Source organism: Tyto alba, unplaced genomic scaffold (genome assembly GCF_018691265.1).
Source record: "Tyto alba isolate M040663 unplaced genomic scaffold, T.alba_DEE_v4.0 Super-Scaffold_1000006, whole genome shotgun sequence".
Taxonomy (NCBI): Eukaryota; Metazoa; Chordata; class Aves; order Strigiformes; family Tytonidae; genus Tyto; species Tyto alba.
In genome coordinates, this window is record NW_024881272.1 from 5,322,642 (window position 1) to 5,339,860 (window position 17,219).

A 17,219-nucleotide genomic window follows, 5' to 3' on the forward strand; every position below is an offset into this window, starting at 1 on the left:
GCAAACGTAGCAGGTTTGGAGTGGCGGATGTCAACCCTGTTTCAAATCCCTCTGAAATCTTCCTGTTATCTCCAGACCACCATGACTTTGCGTTTCTACCTCCCTGATTTAAGAAATCTAGTGCTGGCTCTGGGAGGAGAGGGGGAGCTCTGTAACAAGCAGGCTGAGGTGGCAGCAGCTGTCTGGGGAGCAGACTCCTGAAAATAACGTGGTGAGAATATTAGTCTGATGCCAGTGTAAAATGACCCAAATTTGAAATAACACTGACACCCTGTGGAGACATATGGAGGGACATTCTGCAGGTCTTGCTGTACCTTGGTCCTGATACTACAGGTCAGTAATCAGATTCCTTCATATCCTCTTTTAGAGAAAACATTAATCTTTTTCTAGTCAGAAGTTTCATCTTTTCCTAAGCCCTAATAAAAATCCCTTATATATTTTCTATTAGAAATAATTATTTTTTTCTTTCAAATCTTGAAGCTAAACCCATAAAAGCACATTTTCCAAAAAGAAGACGATGAAGAATATTCTACAAGATCTGAAGAATATTGCTGTAATGGATTTAATTTCCCAAAGGACTTTCTTCTGCACAGCTAGAACCATTGGAGGGAGCTGCTCCATGCCGAGGTGAAGTCAGGACACTTACCATTTCCCTTCCAGTCTGGACTGTTGTTTAAAAATGCAAGAGCGGAAAGGTTTGTCTAATTGTAAATGTGCTTTTTGAATATGCAGAGCAACAACTTTGTGTTTTGTTTGTTCTTGCTGTGAGTCAGTTTACTGTCTGGCTCTCAGGAGTGTGTCTTGAGATGCCTTACTGTGTTTGTGTTCTGTATTTACTTCTGGGCTGAGAGCATCTCAATTAAAAAGGGCTAAGTTTCCCTTTTTGCTCCAGCTGAGCACAGGATCCCCATTTACACACAGGGGTAAAGATCAGAAATAAGAGGATGGTTACTGAGGAGGCTCCTGGTGATGTGAGGGCAGCCTGGCGTTGCACGGGAGATGATGGCAGTTAGAGAGCACTCCCGTTTCCCAGACACTGCCTGAAATACAGTGAACATGAGTGCTGGAAGTGCACTATTCACCTTGAGAATTGCCTGGGCTAATTAATTTCCTCCAAGGATCATAATATGTTTAATTCTCTCATGTTTTCATCGTCTGCAGAAGGGAAAACTGAACAAGATTGGGCTGAGCAGGGACAGAATGTGCAGTAGAAATGAGAAGTCATACAGGCTCAGTGGTTGCTAGAGCTGTTTGCAAGGGGAAGTTGATCTTTGCTTTTGTGGGTAAGTGAGGTTGGATACCGTTAGTGTCATGCTGTGTTCAGGAATCATTTTCCCACTGAAGAAATGATGATGTTTGATCGACCTTAGTGTTAGACCCTTGCTCCTTCTTTGGAGATGCTTTCCATCCTAGAGGAAGTTCAAGCTCTAGTGTATTGAGGGCTTTAAAGATACCATCTCACTTCTCAAAATAATGGGCATTTCAGGACCGGGGCCAAATTGCAGTATGGTTTTACTTAACTAACTACCCACGTCAACCCTCCCTCGAGCTCCATACTTTCATCTCTGCTGAGATCAATATTTAATATGCTGTGCAAAGCTGCTGCATGGGGGAGCAGTAAGCTGGCCAAGCAGCCGCTCCATTTTCAAGCGGGAGCCCTATCTCAGCAATCAGGGAAGGGATTTCGGTGCAGACCCAGCATGGCTGTTTGTAAAAAGCTTTGAGATGGAAAGTATTTATAGGCACTTAAAAAATTCCTACAGATGGATCTGGCTTCCAAGACTGGAAGCACTCATGGAAATAGGATTAGAGTCGACATGTGACTAGCTTAGCCCCAAAATGGCTGGGCTTCTCTCTCCCCACCCTCCCCAAACCCCTCTGGTTGTGCTCCAGGTGCAATATCCGCAGCCCTGCCAGCTGCAGATGGGGTAACACAGGTTCCCCCTCTGCCAAGACGACTCTGGCCCCGAGGGCTGCCGTTCAGAGTTGTGCTCCTTTTGGTTGCCTCCTGAATTTACTGCCACCGAACGGTGCTACAGCCTTCTGAACGAAAGCAGAGAGAGAAATTCACCCCGTATTCTGCAGCAGTTGCCTACAGCCCTGAAGGGAAAGCATCGAGAGGGTTATCTGTAAGGAAGTGTGTCAACTTCTAGGCATGGAGAACAAATAGCATCCATCACTCCCTTTAAATAAAGGTTAGGTAGGTTTGGGTGATGTCCCGTCTCAACAGGAGAGGAATTGGAAGTCTGTTTCATGAGCAACTCTCTTTCAGCCCTGGAACTGTTGTGTAAGCAGCCAAGTTGGGGTCCAAATTAAATCACTTAGGAAAGTTCCTCAAGTCAGTTCTGAAGCCTGTGCTTAGGATCCTTGATCTGGCCTCTCTCAAAACAGCTGAGCATGCTTCCAAAAGGCTAACCTGAAGAAGGAAGGACTTTCATACCAGGAATCAGATAAAACAGTCACACAGATTAAAAAATACCCGTGTGAATGCTGATGGCCTGAAAAAGTGATAGGGAGAGAACCGTAAGAGCTTCTGCACGACTGACTTGGTTTGCTCCAAAGTCAGCTAGTTATGATTTAAGTATCTTGACTTATTTCAGGCTAATGCAGACATACAAGAGAAAGAAAAAAGGTTTACAAAAGCCTGGCTGGCATGTTATTGTGGCACAGTGGCTTGTTTCAGCCTCTCAGTTGAACAGGGCTTGACTTGTTATGAGAAGTGTGAGAATACTATTGTTTTAATCCAATATTTCTAACACATTATTTCTAGTGAGAATGGGAAGATATCTCTACTGTAGGTATTGCTCCTGTCCTTTGGCACTATCTCGCTCTGTGGAGTTTGTTTCCCAAGCATGGGCAGCCCCTTTTCTCCCTTTCTTTTTTCCCTGTCTGTGCTGAACCCTAATCTTTTAAACAAGGCTCAGAATAATGCATGCAGCTTTTATTCACTGGATTCTACCTTCCAAAAATTGACTTTGGCCGCTGATGCATCATGAAACAACCAGACCAGACTTGCTGTATAATTTTAAAATACTCTGAGTCACAACATAAATAAATAAGTAAATAATTCCTTTCATGCAAAACATGAAAGCAGAGAAAACCGCCTTTAACTCCCTGGATTTTGTGTTTGCGGTGGCTGGACTGACCGATTTGAAATGGCCATTCCAGTGCTGTTGTCAGGTTTTTGGCGTGCGAGCAGCTCTGATGAGATTTTAACGATCCCAAAGTTCTCCATCTTCTCCCAGCGCAGCCACGAGTGGGAAGGAGGCAGAGGGGTGGCAGCTGTGCTCCACGGGAAACCCACCCCAACCAACGTTTGGGTTTCATTTAACTGCTTTTTGTTTTGCTCTTTCGAGGGACCAGGACTCTTCCCCCGCCTCATCACGAGGAGGTTTGATCTACAGGGAGCTGGCTGCTGCTCCACCGCGGGATGAGGCTGCGATTCGGCAACTCCCACGCAGGAAAACAGGCAGGAGCAGGCACGGGGCCATCAAAGGTACACACACGCACGTGGGGAGGCAGGGAGGATAAAATCAGCTGGTGCAAGGCGAATTTGGGTTGCTGTGCTATTCCCCTTGCCCGCCTTCCTGCTCAGCTGGAGAGGTGACGTCTTAGTGCTGCTTGTCAATCACCCTGCAAATAAACACCGTTTAATTTGTAGTGATATTTAAAAGCAATTAAGGAAGTTTAAATGTTAAACATATGCTTTTGTTTTTCCAGTTAAACACAGTTTTGGAGAAAAAAAAAAAAATCCCAAATACTTAATTATAAAAATTGCCATCTAATTGTATAAATAAGCCTGACTATAAAAAGACCTTTAATCTCTTGTATAACTGCTTTAACTTCATGCCTCAGGGTGCGGTGCTCTATTAAAATACAGACACCTGTAGTTTCTTATTGTAACTCTTCTGACCAGCATTTCGTGGGGAGCAGCTGGGGTGTGCATTTCCTAATCTGCTTCAGGCAAAATCACCCAAGGTGGTAGCTCAAAGCACCTACATAAACTAACCGTGTTGATTTTTCCCTGAAGCAGATTAGAGAGTGGTGATGCAGAACTACTCGGCGGGCAGAAATTTGAGCGCTAGTGACCAGCACCTGGGAGGCGTAGCATCTCAGGCTGGATCTGGGAATGCAGCTCTGTTGCTGTCCGTCCCTCTGGACAGGTCCAGGAGAGAGGAGCAAGCCCTGCCTGGCCTGTCTGCTCCTTAGGTGCCAGCAGACCTGCTGCCAACCGATTAGGTCACCTCGACTGAGTCATCATGTGTCACACTTGCTTTTTTGTGCTCGCTTGGGAGGCTCTTGGATGCTTTACACATTGCCCAAAGCCCCGATCCCATCCATCTGACCCCAGTACTAAGGATCTGGCCTTTTTGACCATATACCCCTCTGCCACTTTCTAGTCACGGTGAAAGCTTTCTCGTGGCACCTTTCCACTGAACAATGACCTTGTGGCCCTTCCTTTTGCCTAAAGGTAGCACCACGAGGAAGATGTGGAGAGCGTGGCCATGAGATTGCATTAACCACCATACTAATGTGATGGGATGCAACCAAGCCTGGCAAGGTGGAGAAGACCCCATGCACATAAGTGCTCCTCAACCCACCTGCCCTGTTCTTCCCCAGGGAAGTGGAGCAAATCCCGAAAAGTCATCCTTGTCCACCACAGATGCCACCACCTAGAGCCAAAGACAGACAGGTAGCGACTTGGTGCTTGTAGACCTCTCTTAGACCTCTGACGCCGGCCAAGCCAAGTTCCTCAGGATGCTTCAGGTTCAAGAGGGGCTGTGACATTAGCCAAAGCATCTTTGATTACAGTCTGAGTGCTTCTGGCACCAAAACTCACCTCTCAGCTGTGGTAAGTTCTCAGCTCTTAGCCTCACTGTTACTGTGGTTAGGGTTGCCACAACCTAAAAGTTTCCCTTCATGTTTTAATCACAAATGTTGAAGGGAGCCAAAGCGTCCAGTTCAAGCCCTTACCTCCTATAGGTGTTTATTAGCTTTCTAAACATAATTTAGAAAGTTAATAAATGTTTGTGTGCGTGCTTCTGGGGTTCCCCTGACACCCAAGGGGCTGCCTGGCTCTCGGTCACCCGATTCCCTGTGCCTGCACGGCCGACGGTTCCCTTCCCAGAGGAGAGCTCCTCCCAGGACTGGAGCCCAGGGGCGATATCCCAGTGCTTGGATTTTGCATACTCATGGGAGAAAGGTTTCCTCACTTCTTGGAGCTGAAAAGCCCCTTTCAGATGGAGCAGGGGAAGAACTGGAGGTAATTTGTGGGTGTCAAATGCTAAATAGCTTCTTCCTCCCCCCCCCCCCCCACCTCCTCCTTGAAAAAAATCTTGTCCCTCATGTCCCACTAAGGAGAGAAACTGAAAATAGGTCATGCTCTGCAGAAACATGTTTTTAGCAACTCTATTCTTGCAGAGTCCCTGTTCCCCATGAGACCCTCGATGTGCCATCCCTCTCTCCACTCCGGGGGGGTCCCTGCGGCACTGGACCGGCTCCTGTAGCTCTGGCTGCCCACCAGGCAGCAGGTACCTGCTCAGAGCGGGGGTGAGAGGGTGGCCGGCAGCTCTCCTCAGCCCACAGGCTTGGCCTGAATAAATGAGATATTTCTTTCTTACCATAGCCTTTCCCAGGTAGTCCTTCTCCAGCTGAGCCACTTGCTTTTCGTTCAGTCTAAACAGCTTCCCCGTGGGAATGGCCACCAGCTCGCAGAGCTTCTGCTTCTGTAGCACAAGAGAAGTCATCACGCTCTTCAGAGGTGAGGTGACTGCTTAATGTCGCCTTCCTTCTACCTCTGGGGTTAAGGTCTCGCTCCGTAAAGCCAAAACACCACTATGACAGCCCAACCCCAGCCCTCACATGGTCCAATTTAACCAAGCCTTCCCTTTCCTGCCTCCCCCTGTGACCCAAAGCTCTTCCCACCAAGTTGTGTCTCACTGCAACACCCACATTTTGCTCAGCCAGCCTGCTGTGCTTTTCTCCAGCTCTGCTAAAGCCGTAGCTAGAAGTCGCTTTCTCCATCACTGGGGATTTTTCTCCCTCCTCCCTGCTGTCAGCAAACACGGCGGCTGTAAGACCTGCTCCTCCTTACCAGGATGGCTTCCATCGCCCTGTCGAGCTTGTTGTGCTGGGGCTCGCTCTTCATGCTCATGGCCAGCGTCAAGTGCTCCTCAGCTTTCCTCCAGTCCTCCAGCGTGGCGTACACCAGCGCGATGTTGTAGAGGATCTGCCGGAGGGATGGGAGCAAGGAAATGTGCTCTTAGAGCAGCCAACCCGTGGCCGGGAACGTGGTAAAAGAGAGGGCAGCAGGGCAGTGGCACTGCGTCAGCTTGCTCGCTTTTTGGCAAGGCGCAAGGAGAGGTTGGCTGTTTTCTCCTTAGATTTCTTGAGCTGGTGAGCAGACCTTTGGGATCCAAACTGTCGGTCAAGTCTTTCTCACCTCGCAAGCAAAGAGCCTGTACCGCAGCCCCAGGATCTTGTAGTCGATGAGCTGGTTGCCTCGCAGCTGGGCCAGTGCCTCTTTGAAATCCTCAACGGCCTTTTCATGGCTGTGGAGTGGAGGACAAGGGTGTCACTGCCTCGTGGTGGCAACCTGCCTGCCTCTAAGTCTTTACTTCAACTTGTGCGAGTTTAGTTGGGGCTCTCCTCTTTCCTTGCAGTGTTTTCAGACACCCCAGGGGGAGGAGAGGTGCTCCAAGGCTGGTGTTAATCCCAAGACTGCACTGCTGATGAAGAGGAAATTGTTCTACCTCGAGGGGTTGCAGTTTGGCCCCTGGGCTACCAACCAGCCTGGGGCTGTCCTCAGCCAAAGGCTGGCATCTCCCCAGAAATGAAACTTTAAACCTCTTCCACTCACTTCTGCCTCTGGTAAAACACAGTCCCCCGCTGGAAATAAGCCACTGCCAGGTGCCTGTCGCAGCTGATGCTCCAGGGTGAACACCTGCACGGAGGTAGGAGTGGGGCAAAAAAGTGTGTGTGTGGGAGGGGGGGGTAAAAAGGGAAGAAGACCTTTAAAAAACTGAGGGCGTAGCGACTGTGTACCTTACCTCCTCCGCCTCGGCCAGCTTCCCCAGAACAAGGTGGATGCAGCCGATGTTAAAGCAGATTTTGGCAGGGGGGTTCTGGACGGCCGTGAAGGCATCCAGGGCTGCCCTCCACTCCTTCCCATCCGCCGCGCACACCCCTTCTTGCCACAACCGGATCGTCTCCACCAGGGACATGGCGCGGTGGGAGCGGGACGCCGCGGGGTCCCCGGCTGCGTCCTGGGGCTCGCCCCCCTCTCTTTGTCCTCCCTTGCGGCGCGGCTCGGCCTCTCTCGAGCTCCCTTCTCCCCGTCCTTCTGCCTTCCCCGCTGCCCGTGTCGCAAACCTGGCAGGAAGTGGCCTCACTCGCATCACTGAAACGCGGCCCCGGGCTGGGGAAGTGAAGCAGAGGCTGCCTCCGCCGCAGCGGGTTTCCACCGCTTGCAAGCCAGGTCCTCTCCGGCCGCCGCTCCTCACCCCCTCGGGTTCTGCTTCTCCTGTTTGTTCAGACAAAAGCCACGGATTTTTGCCGGCCAGCTGGTTGATCGGGACAAATTTAAGGTTGCAGTGCCGCCGAGGGAGCGCTGCAGCCGAGCCCCTCGTGCCCTCCGAAGCGTGGCCCTCGGCGGAGGGAACTGCGAAACGGTTCCCGCCGGCCCAAGCGGGAGGGCCGAGCAGGGCCCAAGGCACAGCCTGGCAATCCTTTCCTCCTGCCCGTCCCCCCAGGGAGCGACCCCGCTGCCTTGGGGCGCGCGGAGCTGCCCCGGGATGTGACAACTCGCACTCGGCCCAGCATCATTCCTGACGAGGTGTTTCATGGCCAACGGAGCGCGACCCGGGAGGGCAGGGGGGAGGCTGGGCACGGGGCAGCCCCAAAGGCAGGGTCAGCAGGGCTCTGACCCGCTGGCTCCGGCGGTTCGGAGCTGGGTGCTCCACACGTGGGTTCCTAAGTCGTTTTGGAAATGCTTTTGCCTCCGCCCCATCTCCCAGCGCTGGCGATGCGTATTTTGGAAGAGCTTAAAATCTGTCCGCAAGACGTGGCCCTCGCGCGTTTCCTCACGCTGCCGCCGCAGATTACGTGATGCCAGCAAGAGGAGGGAGGCTGGGGAGGAGGCTTTTGTTTGACGGCCGCTCGGGAGGAAACCCAAGCTGCTGAAGAGCAAGGACTTGGTTTTCATCCAAAAGGAGGAGGGAGCGCATCCCTGCGCCTCAGGCTCTCCTTGGTTCTCGGTTGTAAGCGTGCCCTTGGCATCCCCCCGCACCCAGCCAGCTCCCGTGGGACCAGGAGACTCTTCGACCTCTGGAAAAGCAGAGGGAAACGCAACCAGCCGAAGCGATGCTGAAGGAGAGGGGTGGGAATAACAGCGTGGTGAGCAGGAAAACACTCCTCTGAGGTGCTTTTTCTCATTCCTTTGAGGAAGGCGAGACCCCATCTCATAGGAAGTGGTCCTTACTGTACGGATAATTTTCTGCTCCTTTAATTATCTGAATTGGCACACCGGTAGGGTCAGGTTGAGCCCAAAACTGGTACAAGGGGAGCTGGAGCAGGGTGCGAGATCACCCCTGGGTTTTGTGCTGGGTTTTTTTCCTTGCATTTCACAGCAAGATAGAATCTGACAGATGCAAGCACAGCAAATGCTCAGAGCAGCTATCCTTCCGCCTGGTTATTTTTAACGTAACGTCCAAGCAATGCCAAAGGTGCGATAAACAGTAAGAGTGAGTCTCTTGTTCCCCTTTCTCTTACCAAGTTGCTTTATTAGGCAAACTTGTTTCTCTTCCAATAACGTCCAAGAGGAAGTAACGGAGGTGGCGGCACCTCCTGTGGGAGATTCTTGGAATCCGGCACAGTCGCAGATCGCCAAGAGACAGGTAAGAAAGAAATACCTAGAAACGCCCCCAATGCAGCTAAGCTGCAGGAGTCATTTTTAAGTTTGTACAGCAACACTGCGCAAGAGTTTGTCATCGTTTCAGGCGAGGAGAGTCGTCCCCCCCCAAAAAAAGGCTGATCCAGGCACTATAAACATTACACAAGAGGAAAGACCTGAGGGGCTTGATCTCGTCTGGGAGGAGATCTGTGACGCAGGAGGAGCGGAGGAGGCTGAGCGTGCCCGGCTCCTTCCCTGGGAGGAGGTTTGCTCGGTCCCTGCGGGGCAGGAGCCGGCGGCGGCTCCTTGGCCGGGCGCTGCCCGGCTCAGGGGCTCGGTGGGGCTCAGCGCCCCGGGCCGTGAGGAAGCCGGGTGTGAGTGATAAGGTGCCGTTGCCACACGCTCCGGCCAAGGCCGAAGGCGCGCTGGGGGGTTGCCGGCGAGCCTCGGAAGCGCCGAGCCTTCCCGGCAGAGCCCTGCAAACGCCGTCCCCCTTCGAGCAGCTCCGAGCTGCACGTAGAGCGTTTTGCAGCGAAGGCCTCCTCCTCGTAGTAGGAAGGGGAAATGTGTTCTGCAAGGTGGAGTTGGCTAGGGATTTATTCTTTTTCTCTTCCCTGCCCACCTTTCTCTGTTTTCCTCTTAGAAACCTGTCGTGTCGTATCACTCAAATGGCAGAGAGACCAGGGGAGATGCCTGCCTGCAAATCACGCGCTACTGCCCCCACAGCGGCGCGTGTCTCTTAGCACATCCCCGAATGAAAACGCAGATGATGTATGTGTTTTGTAAACGTTTCTCAATCCACCATAGGCCAGCCCACGGGGAAAGTGGGGAACTCGAAGATCGCTGCTCTTGCTGCCTTCGTTTATCTAACGCCACCTAGAGGTAGCTGACCTGCTTTGACATCGATTGTTTTGGAAAATGTTTTTCACTTATCTGGGATTACATTATTTATTAATTAAATAGTTTATTATTATTATTATTGTTGTTGTTGTTGTTGCTATTATTATTATTATTATTATTATTATTATTATTATTATTATTATTATTATTATTATTATTATTAAATGAGGATTGATTGCTGTCTTAACCAAATTTGCATAAATGGAAGGAAACATAGAAGCCAGACACAGTCCCTGGAAGAGCTGTAAGGACTCCACACGCCTGGGAGGCTGAGCTGTATGTATGTATGTATGTATGTATGTATGTATGTATGTATGCATGTATATACAGTCAAAACCTGGATGTTTTCTGTGATCTTTGCTGCAAGGCCAGGTCTTCCACGTCGCGTGGCCAGTGCCTCCCATTGTGCCTATGTTATTCTGAAGAAGTTAAGAAAAAAAAAAGCATCCCAGGGAGGGAGGGAGGGCACCAAACGGTTGGGGGGTAACCACGCCAGCCCCAGCCCGCGTTGAGGCCCCGAGGACGCGGGGTGCTGTGCCCCTCGCCTGCCCCACGGGCACCCCGGGGGAGCGGGTGCCGGGGCTCCGCTGCCCCGCTCTGAGGGCTGTCCTGGGACACCCAGGAGGGGGTGGGATGGAGGGAAAAAGGGATTTTACTGGAGACGTCTTACTTCCTGATTCCGGAGCACAGGGGTGCACGGGGAGCGCTTTGCCCCGAGCTGTCTGGAGGCTCTAGCTCTGCTGTTCCATAGCGGGGGCTTGGCTGGGGAAGAGGAGACAGCCTTCAGGCACCAGAGTGCCCGACACCAGCGGGTTCCTGCTCGCCCAGGCCCTGCCCGAGTACGGGTGCCATTAGCGATGACGCAGGCACGCACAGTCACCCCACCCACGGGACAAGCCCGGGACCAGATCCGTGATTAAATTATTGAAACCAACAATTAAATGTTTAATCTCTCGGAGGTGGGGCAGGCAGAGGGAAAAACAAAAGCCTAAGTGTGAAATCAGGAGCGTTGCTCTGCACAACCTCCCTGCTAGGCCATTACCCTTTCCTTTCCTTTGCTCTGGAGAAGCATCTACCGTCAACGGCTACGAGGCTCTTGCTCTCTGGCTCCAATTTTAGCGTAGGCAGAGACCTCTCTAGTACTCCTGGTCTGGAACTTTTTTTGTTGTTTAAATATCTCACTAAAATAATCTCAGATTTTGTAGTTGGGTGAAGCTGCGCATGTATCGCCGTTACGTACGGCTACAAATAGCCACGAGGAAGCAAGCCCATCAAGAAAAATCACAGCAGGGAGTTTTAGGACTTGCTTTTTTACTGTTCTCCATCCTGGAATAGCAGCCTGCTGAAACCTGAAGGCATTTCAGACACCGAGGAAATATTCAGTGATGATTTATTGTCCCGTCTTTATTACTGTTACAAAAAAAAGCAGATATCAAAAAACAGCGAAGATTTCACAAGTTCCCCAACAGTTTTACACAACTGAACTGCAGTAAAGTGGTGAATGTAAAACACATGTATTTCAGTCCTGGCCCTGAACCTTCAATGGTGATCTGTGGTCTGGGATGCCCTGGGCTTTCCTAACTCTTTTTAAAGTGTTCCTCTTCATTCCAGAACCCAATTCGCCCTGCTAGCTAACACGCTGTGGCACAGTGCAACAGGAATGTGAACTCTCCGGTATCCTTTAGGACCCTATGCCTCTAGAAAACAACACCTGGGAGCTCTGCAAGGATGGCGTGGACACCGCTACGCGTTTCTCAGATTACCCCAGGCAGCCACTTTGTTGTGCTTGACAAAATCAAATCACTTTCAAATCGCTGAAAGGTGATTTTTCTGTGTGAAAGCTGCCGTTTCCTCTTCTCTTCAGGATCTTTGCTCCCCAAACTAAAGAGAGGTCACCGGGCTGGGTTCCAGTCTAAATGGACCACCGACCTTTTAAACGCTACCACCCAAACTGCACGACAGACAACTTCATCCCGTTGTGACTTTTCCCACTGCGGACCCAACATCTGACTGATCACAAGGAACCTGAACAGGCCGTGAGACGTGAGGTTGAGGAAAAGACTCGGCTCTCTGGAATGATAATTGGGGCGGGAAGGGAGCCTTTGCTTTCTGTCCTGTTCACGGCTGTAGGTTCAGAGGTTGACCAAAGTAAACGTGGTCCAGTTACCTACAGTAATAGCTGCCCCACTTCTCAAATACAGATCTTACATCAAAACAGTGCTTGGCTAGCGGAAAGAATTAAGACATTGCCCTACGTCCCTCAGCACTTGCTTGGAAAGTCAGGTCCAAATCTGCCATAATTATACACAAGTGCAAATCACCCTAAACATGAAGTTGTGTATGTTGCTCTACATGTCACTGAAATGTCTGCGAGTACCAAATATTCCTGTTAGAAATAAAATTGCACCTTCATCATTTCCCAGAATTTAACAAAAAAAAAAAAAAAAAAAAAAGATCACGATATGCATTATTTATCGGGTACGAAAGAAGCAACGAGAAGGCAAGCTGAGAGACAGGCGCTGCCCACGGGGCAGCAATGGCATTCGGTGGTTTGGTTTTTGCACCAGCATTTCCCACGCCGTGGGTGGCGGACAGCCACTCGCTGCTGGATTTAAACCGTTTTCCTGGCAGTCCAAAACGCAGGACAATGGACCCTACTCCTCCAGCAGCCAGGGCCTGGGAAGAGAAATACAGCAGTTAACAGCAGATCAAAGCAGCTACGGGCCAAACTGACTGCTGGCCAGAACGGCCTCTGGCTGCTTTTCAAACCAGCATCTCCCCGCTCTTTACATTAAAAATGAAACTCTCACACTCAGGGTGCGAGGAAAGGACGATCGCCTTCGCTTTGAAGGCAGTTATTCAGCAGGCTTTTATTTCCCTGCATAACCAAGTTGCAGATTTTGTTTCCCTCTAGGAAGGAAATTCCAGCTCCATCTGCTTGAATCACCAGATTGAAACATTTCGCTTGCCTCACTCTAACGTAAAACCAAATTTTAACTGTAGAATCTTCACCCGAGGAATCAAGAGCAGCAGGCGCACGAGCTTGCAGGAGCATTTTGGTTTCAGCGGGCAGAAAGGCAGCTCTTACCGGGCTCGGCGAGCGTGCCTGGGGCCCCAGAACCTGCTACCGCCGATAACCCCGGCGAGAGCAGGCCCTACGAACACACCTTCCTCGTGCCACTGCAGCAGCACAGCGCTGCTGCTGTCCGAGGGGCTCTCAAAGCCTTTGTAGATGTACTTCATCAGCAGGTCGACACCGTTCTTGTCCAGCGACTGCACCGCCTTCTCAATATCGTTGGCTTTGAAAGAGATGAGGACCTCCAGGACAATACTTTCTGCGCGGTCCTGTCAACAAACAAGGCAAGGAAAGATACATTCACTCTTGAATAAGGTGTGTTCAAATATTACCCATCAATCCCATAAACAAAGCTAGATATTTTTTTTTAAAAAACAATTCTAAGATCTGTTTGAATAGGGCAGTTTGCACACAAAGCTTGTGATGATAATGTATAATGGATATGTCCTCCCAGTGATAAACAGCATAAAAGAGTTTAAGGCATTTGTCCTGCTCTGGGGTTTCTGCCCCTCTGGTGGCATTTGCAATTCGCCACCTATTACATGAGTTTACAGCTACGCAATATAAATTTTCACATGGAAAACCCAAGGTCTGGTAAACTCCAAAAGAATTAGAAGAATAAAGTACTTGCCACCAGAGCCTTTTCCATGCCTTTGCACTGTATAATGAGCTACAAGTATTCTATTCCATGCAAATGCCATTAGCCAGCCTGGAAGAGGTGACTGCTGGAAGCCACAGGTTTTCAAGAGAGTCAGCTGTCCCAGGCACGCAGGATGCAACCTGGCAGCATTAATATTCTGCACTAATAACCCTTTGCAAGTTGATCTGGATGTCACTGCAAACCCAGGAACGTGTGTGGCATGATTACAGCGGCAGATTAGCCACGTAATCAGCAAAAAGCAGCTCTTCCTGTTCATCCATCACTAACTCAGGGAGGGTGAAAGAAAAAGGTCTTGGGTTTGTTGGACTTTTGAATGATTCCATTATAGAAATGCTTCAAGTAGCTTCCTCCTCCAGAAATTACAGGTGTTAGTGTTCCCGTTCAATTTTACATCCCACAGCTGCTCAGCTTAGCGAGACCCCACATGAAGAACTATAAGTAAAAACATAAAAGTTCCATGAGATCAAGTGAAAATGAAGCCAAACATTACAATTCAGTCACTCTGCCCTCTTCAATTCCACCGCCTTCCAAGCATATTCTGAAATACATCAATACACATCTAATGGAAACAAGCCGTTAATGTGGGGACAAAGCTGCTCCATCTTTCGTACAGCACCATTTGTAACAAGCAGCTGGATCTCAGAACCCCCTCTGAAAACCCTCAGGAAAGGGCTGGGGCTAGCTGAAAAAAAAAAATCTCCACCGGTGGCCTGGTGAGCAGCACGGAAACGTGCCCGTGGGCCTCTCCTCGAGCGGGGAGAGCAGACCTCCACAGGCGCTCACCGTCAGGCAGTTCCACAGCTCATCTGCCTGTTCCTCTCGCCGCTGCAGTCAGGAGCCATTCCAGGTTTTTTCTGGGGAGATTCAGAAATACATGCAGGCAGCAGGCTCCTACAGTCTGTCATGGGGGGAGGGTTTGCGTTTTCCGAGGTTTTAACGGCCGCATTTTGATTGGGTGCAATAACCAGCAGTTCTTCCTTTTTTGTAGGTTCACGGTCTGGCGGAGCGAGCAGAGTTTCCTTCGTCAGAGGTGACAACTGCAGTTGTGGTTCCCCGACCGTTCGGCGCCGACTCCATCCGTGTGCTGCCAGGGCTGGGTCAGACACGGGCACCCGGCGGCGCGCGGGGTTAGCCAGGGCACGGCACCCACACCCAGCGCGGGTGGGAGAGCGCGCCAAACCTCACCGAGCACCAGCTAACGGTGTACGGACAGGTGGCATCCGAGCTGCGGGATTTGGGGTGAAACTAAAACACCGGCTGTTGAGCAATCAGGGAATACCCTAAACCCAGCTTCCTCAAAGTACGCCCTGGCAGGGTTGGTGGGGTCGGGGTTACAGACACAGGGAAGGATTTTTAAGGAGTGACCCCTGAGTGAGTTTGCTGCCATTTCACCTTCACTGCCTGGTTCTTTGTGTTGATCGGAGGGTTCTTCAGAGCCGCCTGCAGCGCGGCCATCGTGTTCCCTGTGCCGGAGGGTTAAGGACCAGGCACCGAGAATTCCCAAGTCGGCAGCAGCAGCCCCAGCACGGCGATGCCGCTCGACCCAAAACGCTTCGGGTTCGGCGGCTGCAACGCTTCCCTCAGCGGATCGCACGGATTACCCCCTTCCCGCCCTCCTGTCAGCACACGGACGGGCACGGACGTTCCCCTAAAGCCAGCCCCGGCCTCGCCCCGCACCCCGCTCCCCGCCGCGGCCGCGCCCCGCGGGACTACTTGCCGCCCGGCGGCGGAAGGATATTGCCGCAGGCACGAGTCCACCTCGCCCTCATCGGGCCCCGCTTGCCCGTCGCCTCCTTCCTCCTCATCCACGAACTTGTTCTCGTCGTACTCGTCCCACGTCCACCCGGCGGAACCGCGCCGATGACACCGTGTGCTTCGCCATGGCCGCCCCGCCGCCGCCCCCCCCCCCGCCGCTCCCGCCGCGCAGCCGCGCGCTGAGGGGACGGGGCCGCGCCGCCGCGCGCTGAGGGGACGGGGCCGCCCAGCCGCGACGCCAAGGGGCGGTGCGGAGCGACGGCTGCCATTGGTCGGCTGCCAGCGGGGGGCCGTTCCCCGGGCAGATCGGCGGCTCCCATTGGTCGGCGGCCAGCGGTGGGCGGGGCGTTGCCCGGGTGAGGGGCTCAGCGTCCGGTCGCCGTGGTTACGGACGCGGCGTTCCCGCCCAAGTCCCAGCGGTCGCGGATCGGGCCGGTGCCCCCAGACGCGGTCGCCGCCGGGCGCCGGGCGAGCGGGCGGGTCTCCTGGCCGAGCCCAGTCAGCGAGCCTTCCCCGCGGACCCGGAGGCAGTGCGCCATGCCGTGCGGCATCAGATTAGGTCGCTGTTTCAGACGGGTACGAGCAAGGCAGGAGCCCCCCCCCTCTCCTCACAGTCCCGGGGCGGGGCGGGGCGGGGGGGGGGGCGGGGTGGGGGGGGCAAGGAACGGGGGGGAGTGCCAACGGACGGGGTGCCCGGGCTCTGAGCGCGGAACTCCGAGCTCTAAACACCGCTTTGTTCCCCCAAGAGTTAAAAAAGCAGCACTGGCTTCACGTTTCTTGTCAAAAAGAAGCGATCGCCCCCGCACGCCAGCGCGGACGGCTGCCCGCGGCCGTGCCGGTGAGCGTTTTATCCGAAAGCGTAGAGTGAGTATGGCCTAATTCAAGAAAGCTTTTCTAAAAAAGCGCCGAGGCGTTGTAAAAGTCAGCGATCCGGTGGATTCCACCACAGTTCTGCCCCTGCGATGCCCCCCGGGACGCGGAAAGACATTTGAGTCTCCAAGCGGGGTCGCCTCTGCTGAAGCGGGGGGTGGTTTAGGTCACGCCGGGCAGCCACCCCCTTTCTTTTCCTTCGATCCATCAAAGCTGTGACCACAAGAAGAGCACAGAAGGTGCGGGAGCACCGACTCGACACAGTTAGCCGGTGTGTTTGTGGGCAACGGCCGTTACCTGGGAAGGACGCCCCGTTCCCCGGGCAGCAACGTGTTCTCAGCGGCGGTTGTCCTGTTCTTTAAGACCTTTAGTCTGACAACAGATACACTGAATCACAAAGTGAAAACACTCCTCTAAATCATAGGAACTTTTTTTTTTTTTTTCCAAGTTACACTTGGACTGTGTAGATCTGTGTTATCTATATTATCCTATTAGATATTTCTTACTAATTAGAAAATTACACAGCCTTGTGAGCTGCATCCGAATGGAAGGCAAGAGCCCTAGAAACCCACTCCCCCACCCCCCATATATGTGTATATTAACCCCCTGTTATTAAGGGAACAGCTAGTAGAAAAACTTTATTAAAATATCAGCCTTACCTGCAGAACCACCTTCTTGACAGAGGAGGAATTTAGGATATGTCATGTGTTCCGCCAGCGTTAGCTCAGCTGGGAAGCTCCAATCCAGCAGTGGCGGTGGCCTGTAGCTTGGGGACTGCTTACATTTTTCTGGTAGAAATTGTCTTAAAGACAACAAATAAATTAATCCCAGGAGGTAATCAGATGATACTGAGGTTTTGGTTTTACTGCTATGGGTTTATGTTTGAAAGGTACAGGACTAAAACAAAAGCATGTTGTCTTCATAATCAGTTATTTGAGACCCCCAGTTATTCTGTGGGTTATCTTTTGTAGGAGGTGACTTTATTGATTTTTTTATTTTATTTTTTATATTTTTTTAATTTTAAATTTTTTTAATTTAAAAAAAAATTATATTTTAATTTAATTTTT

The 17,219-nt window shown here is 51.6% G+C and overlaps 2 protein-coding genes and 1 long non-coding RNA gene across 3 annotated transcripts; all 3 read right to left on the minus strand.

The window, feature by feature from the left end:
- Positions 1-2,926: 2,926 nt before the first annotated feature.
- Positions 2,927-7,843, minus strand: LOC116962278 (neutrophil cytosol factor 2-like). Its single transcript, XM_042805793.1, has 7 exons — positions 7,810-7,843; positions 6,860-7,067; positions 6,443-6,551; positions 6,095-6,229; positions 5,622-5,726; positions 4,602-4,673; positions 2,927-3,633 (listed from the first exon to the last, which is right to left on the minus strand). Exons 1-7 carry the CDS (start codon positions 7,841-7,843, stop codon positions 3,625-3,627), a joined length of 672 nt encoding a protein of 223 aa, XP_042661727.1. The 3' UTR covers positions 2,927-3,624.
- A 3,839-nt stretch (positions 7,844-11,682) lies between these two features.
- Positions 11,683-15,479, minus strand: LOC122154715 (actin-related protein 2/3 complex subunit 5-like). The gene is given in 6 exon segments (XM_042805800.1): positions 11,683-11,815; positions 12,318-12,466; positions 12,950-13,135; positions 14,920-14,992; positions 15,266-15,360; positions 15,362-15,479. Coding segments are annotated over 6 exon segments (684 nt in total). The 5' UTR covers positions 15,410-15,479.
- A 566-nt stretch (positions 15,480-16,045) lies between these two features.
- LOC122152597 lies at positions 16,046-16,899 on the minus strand. The gene is made up of 2 exons (XR_006164671.1): positions 16,812-16,899; positions 16,046-16,524 (listed from the first exon to the last, which is right to left on the minus strand). It is a non-coding gene; the product is annotated as an uncharacterized LOC122152597 (long non-coding RNA).
- Between the last annotated feature and the right edge of the window lie 320 nt (positions 16,900-17,219).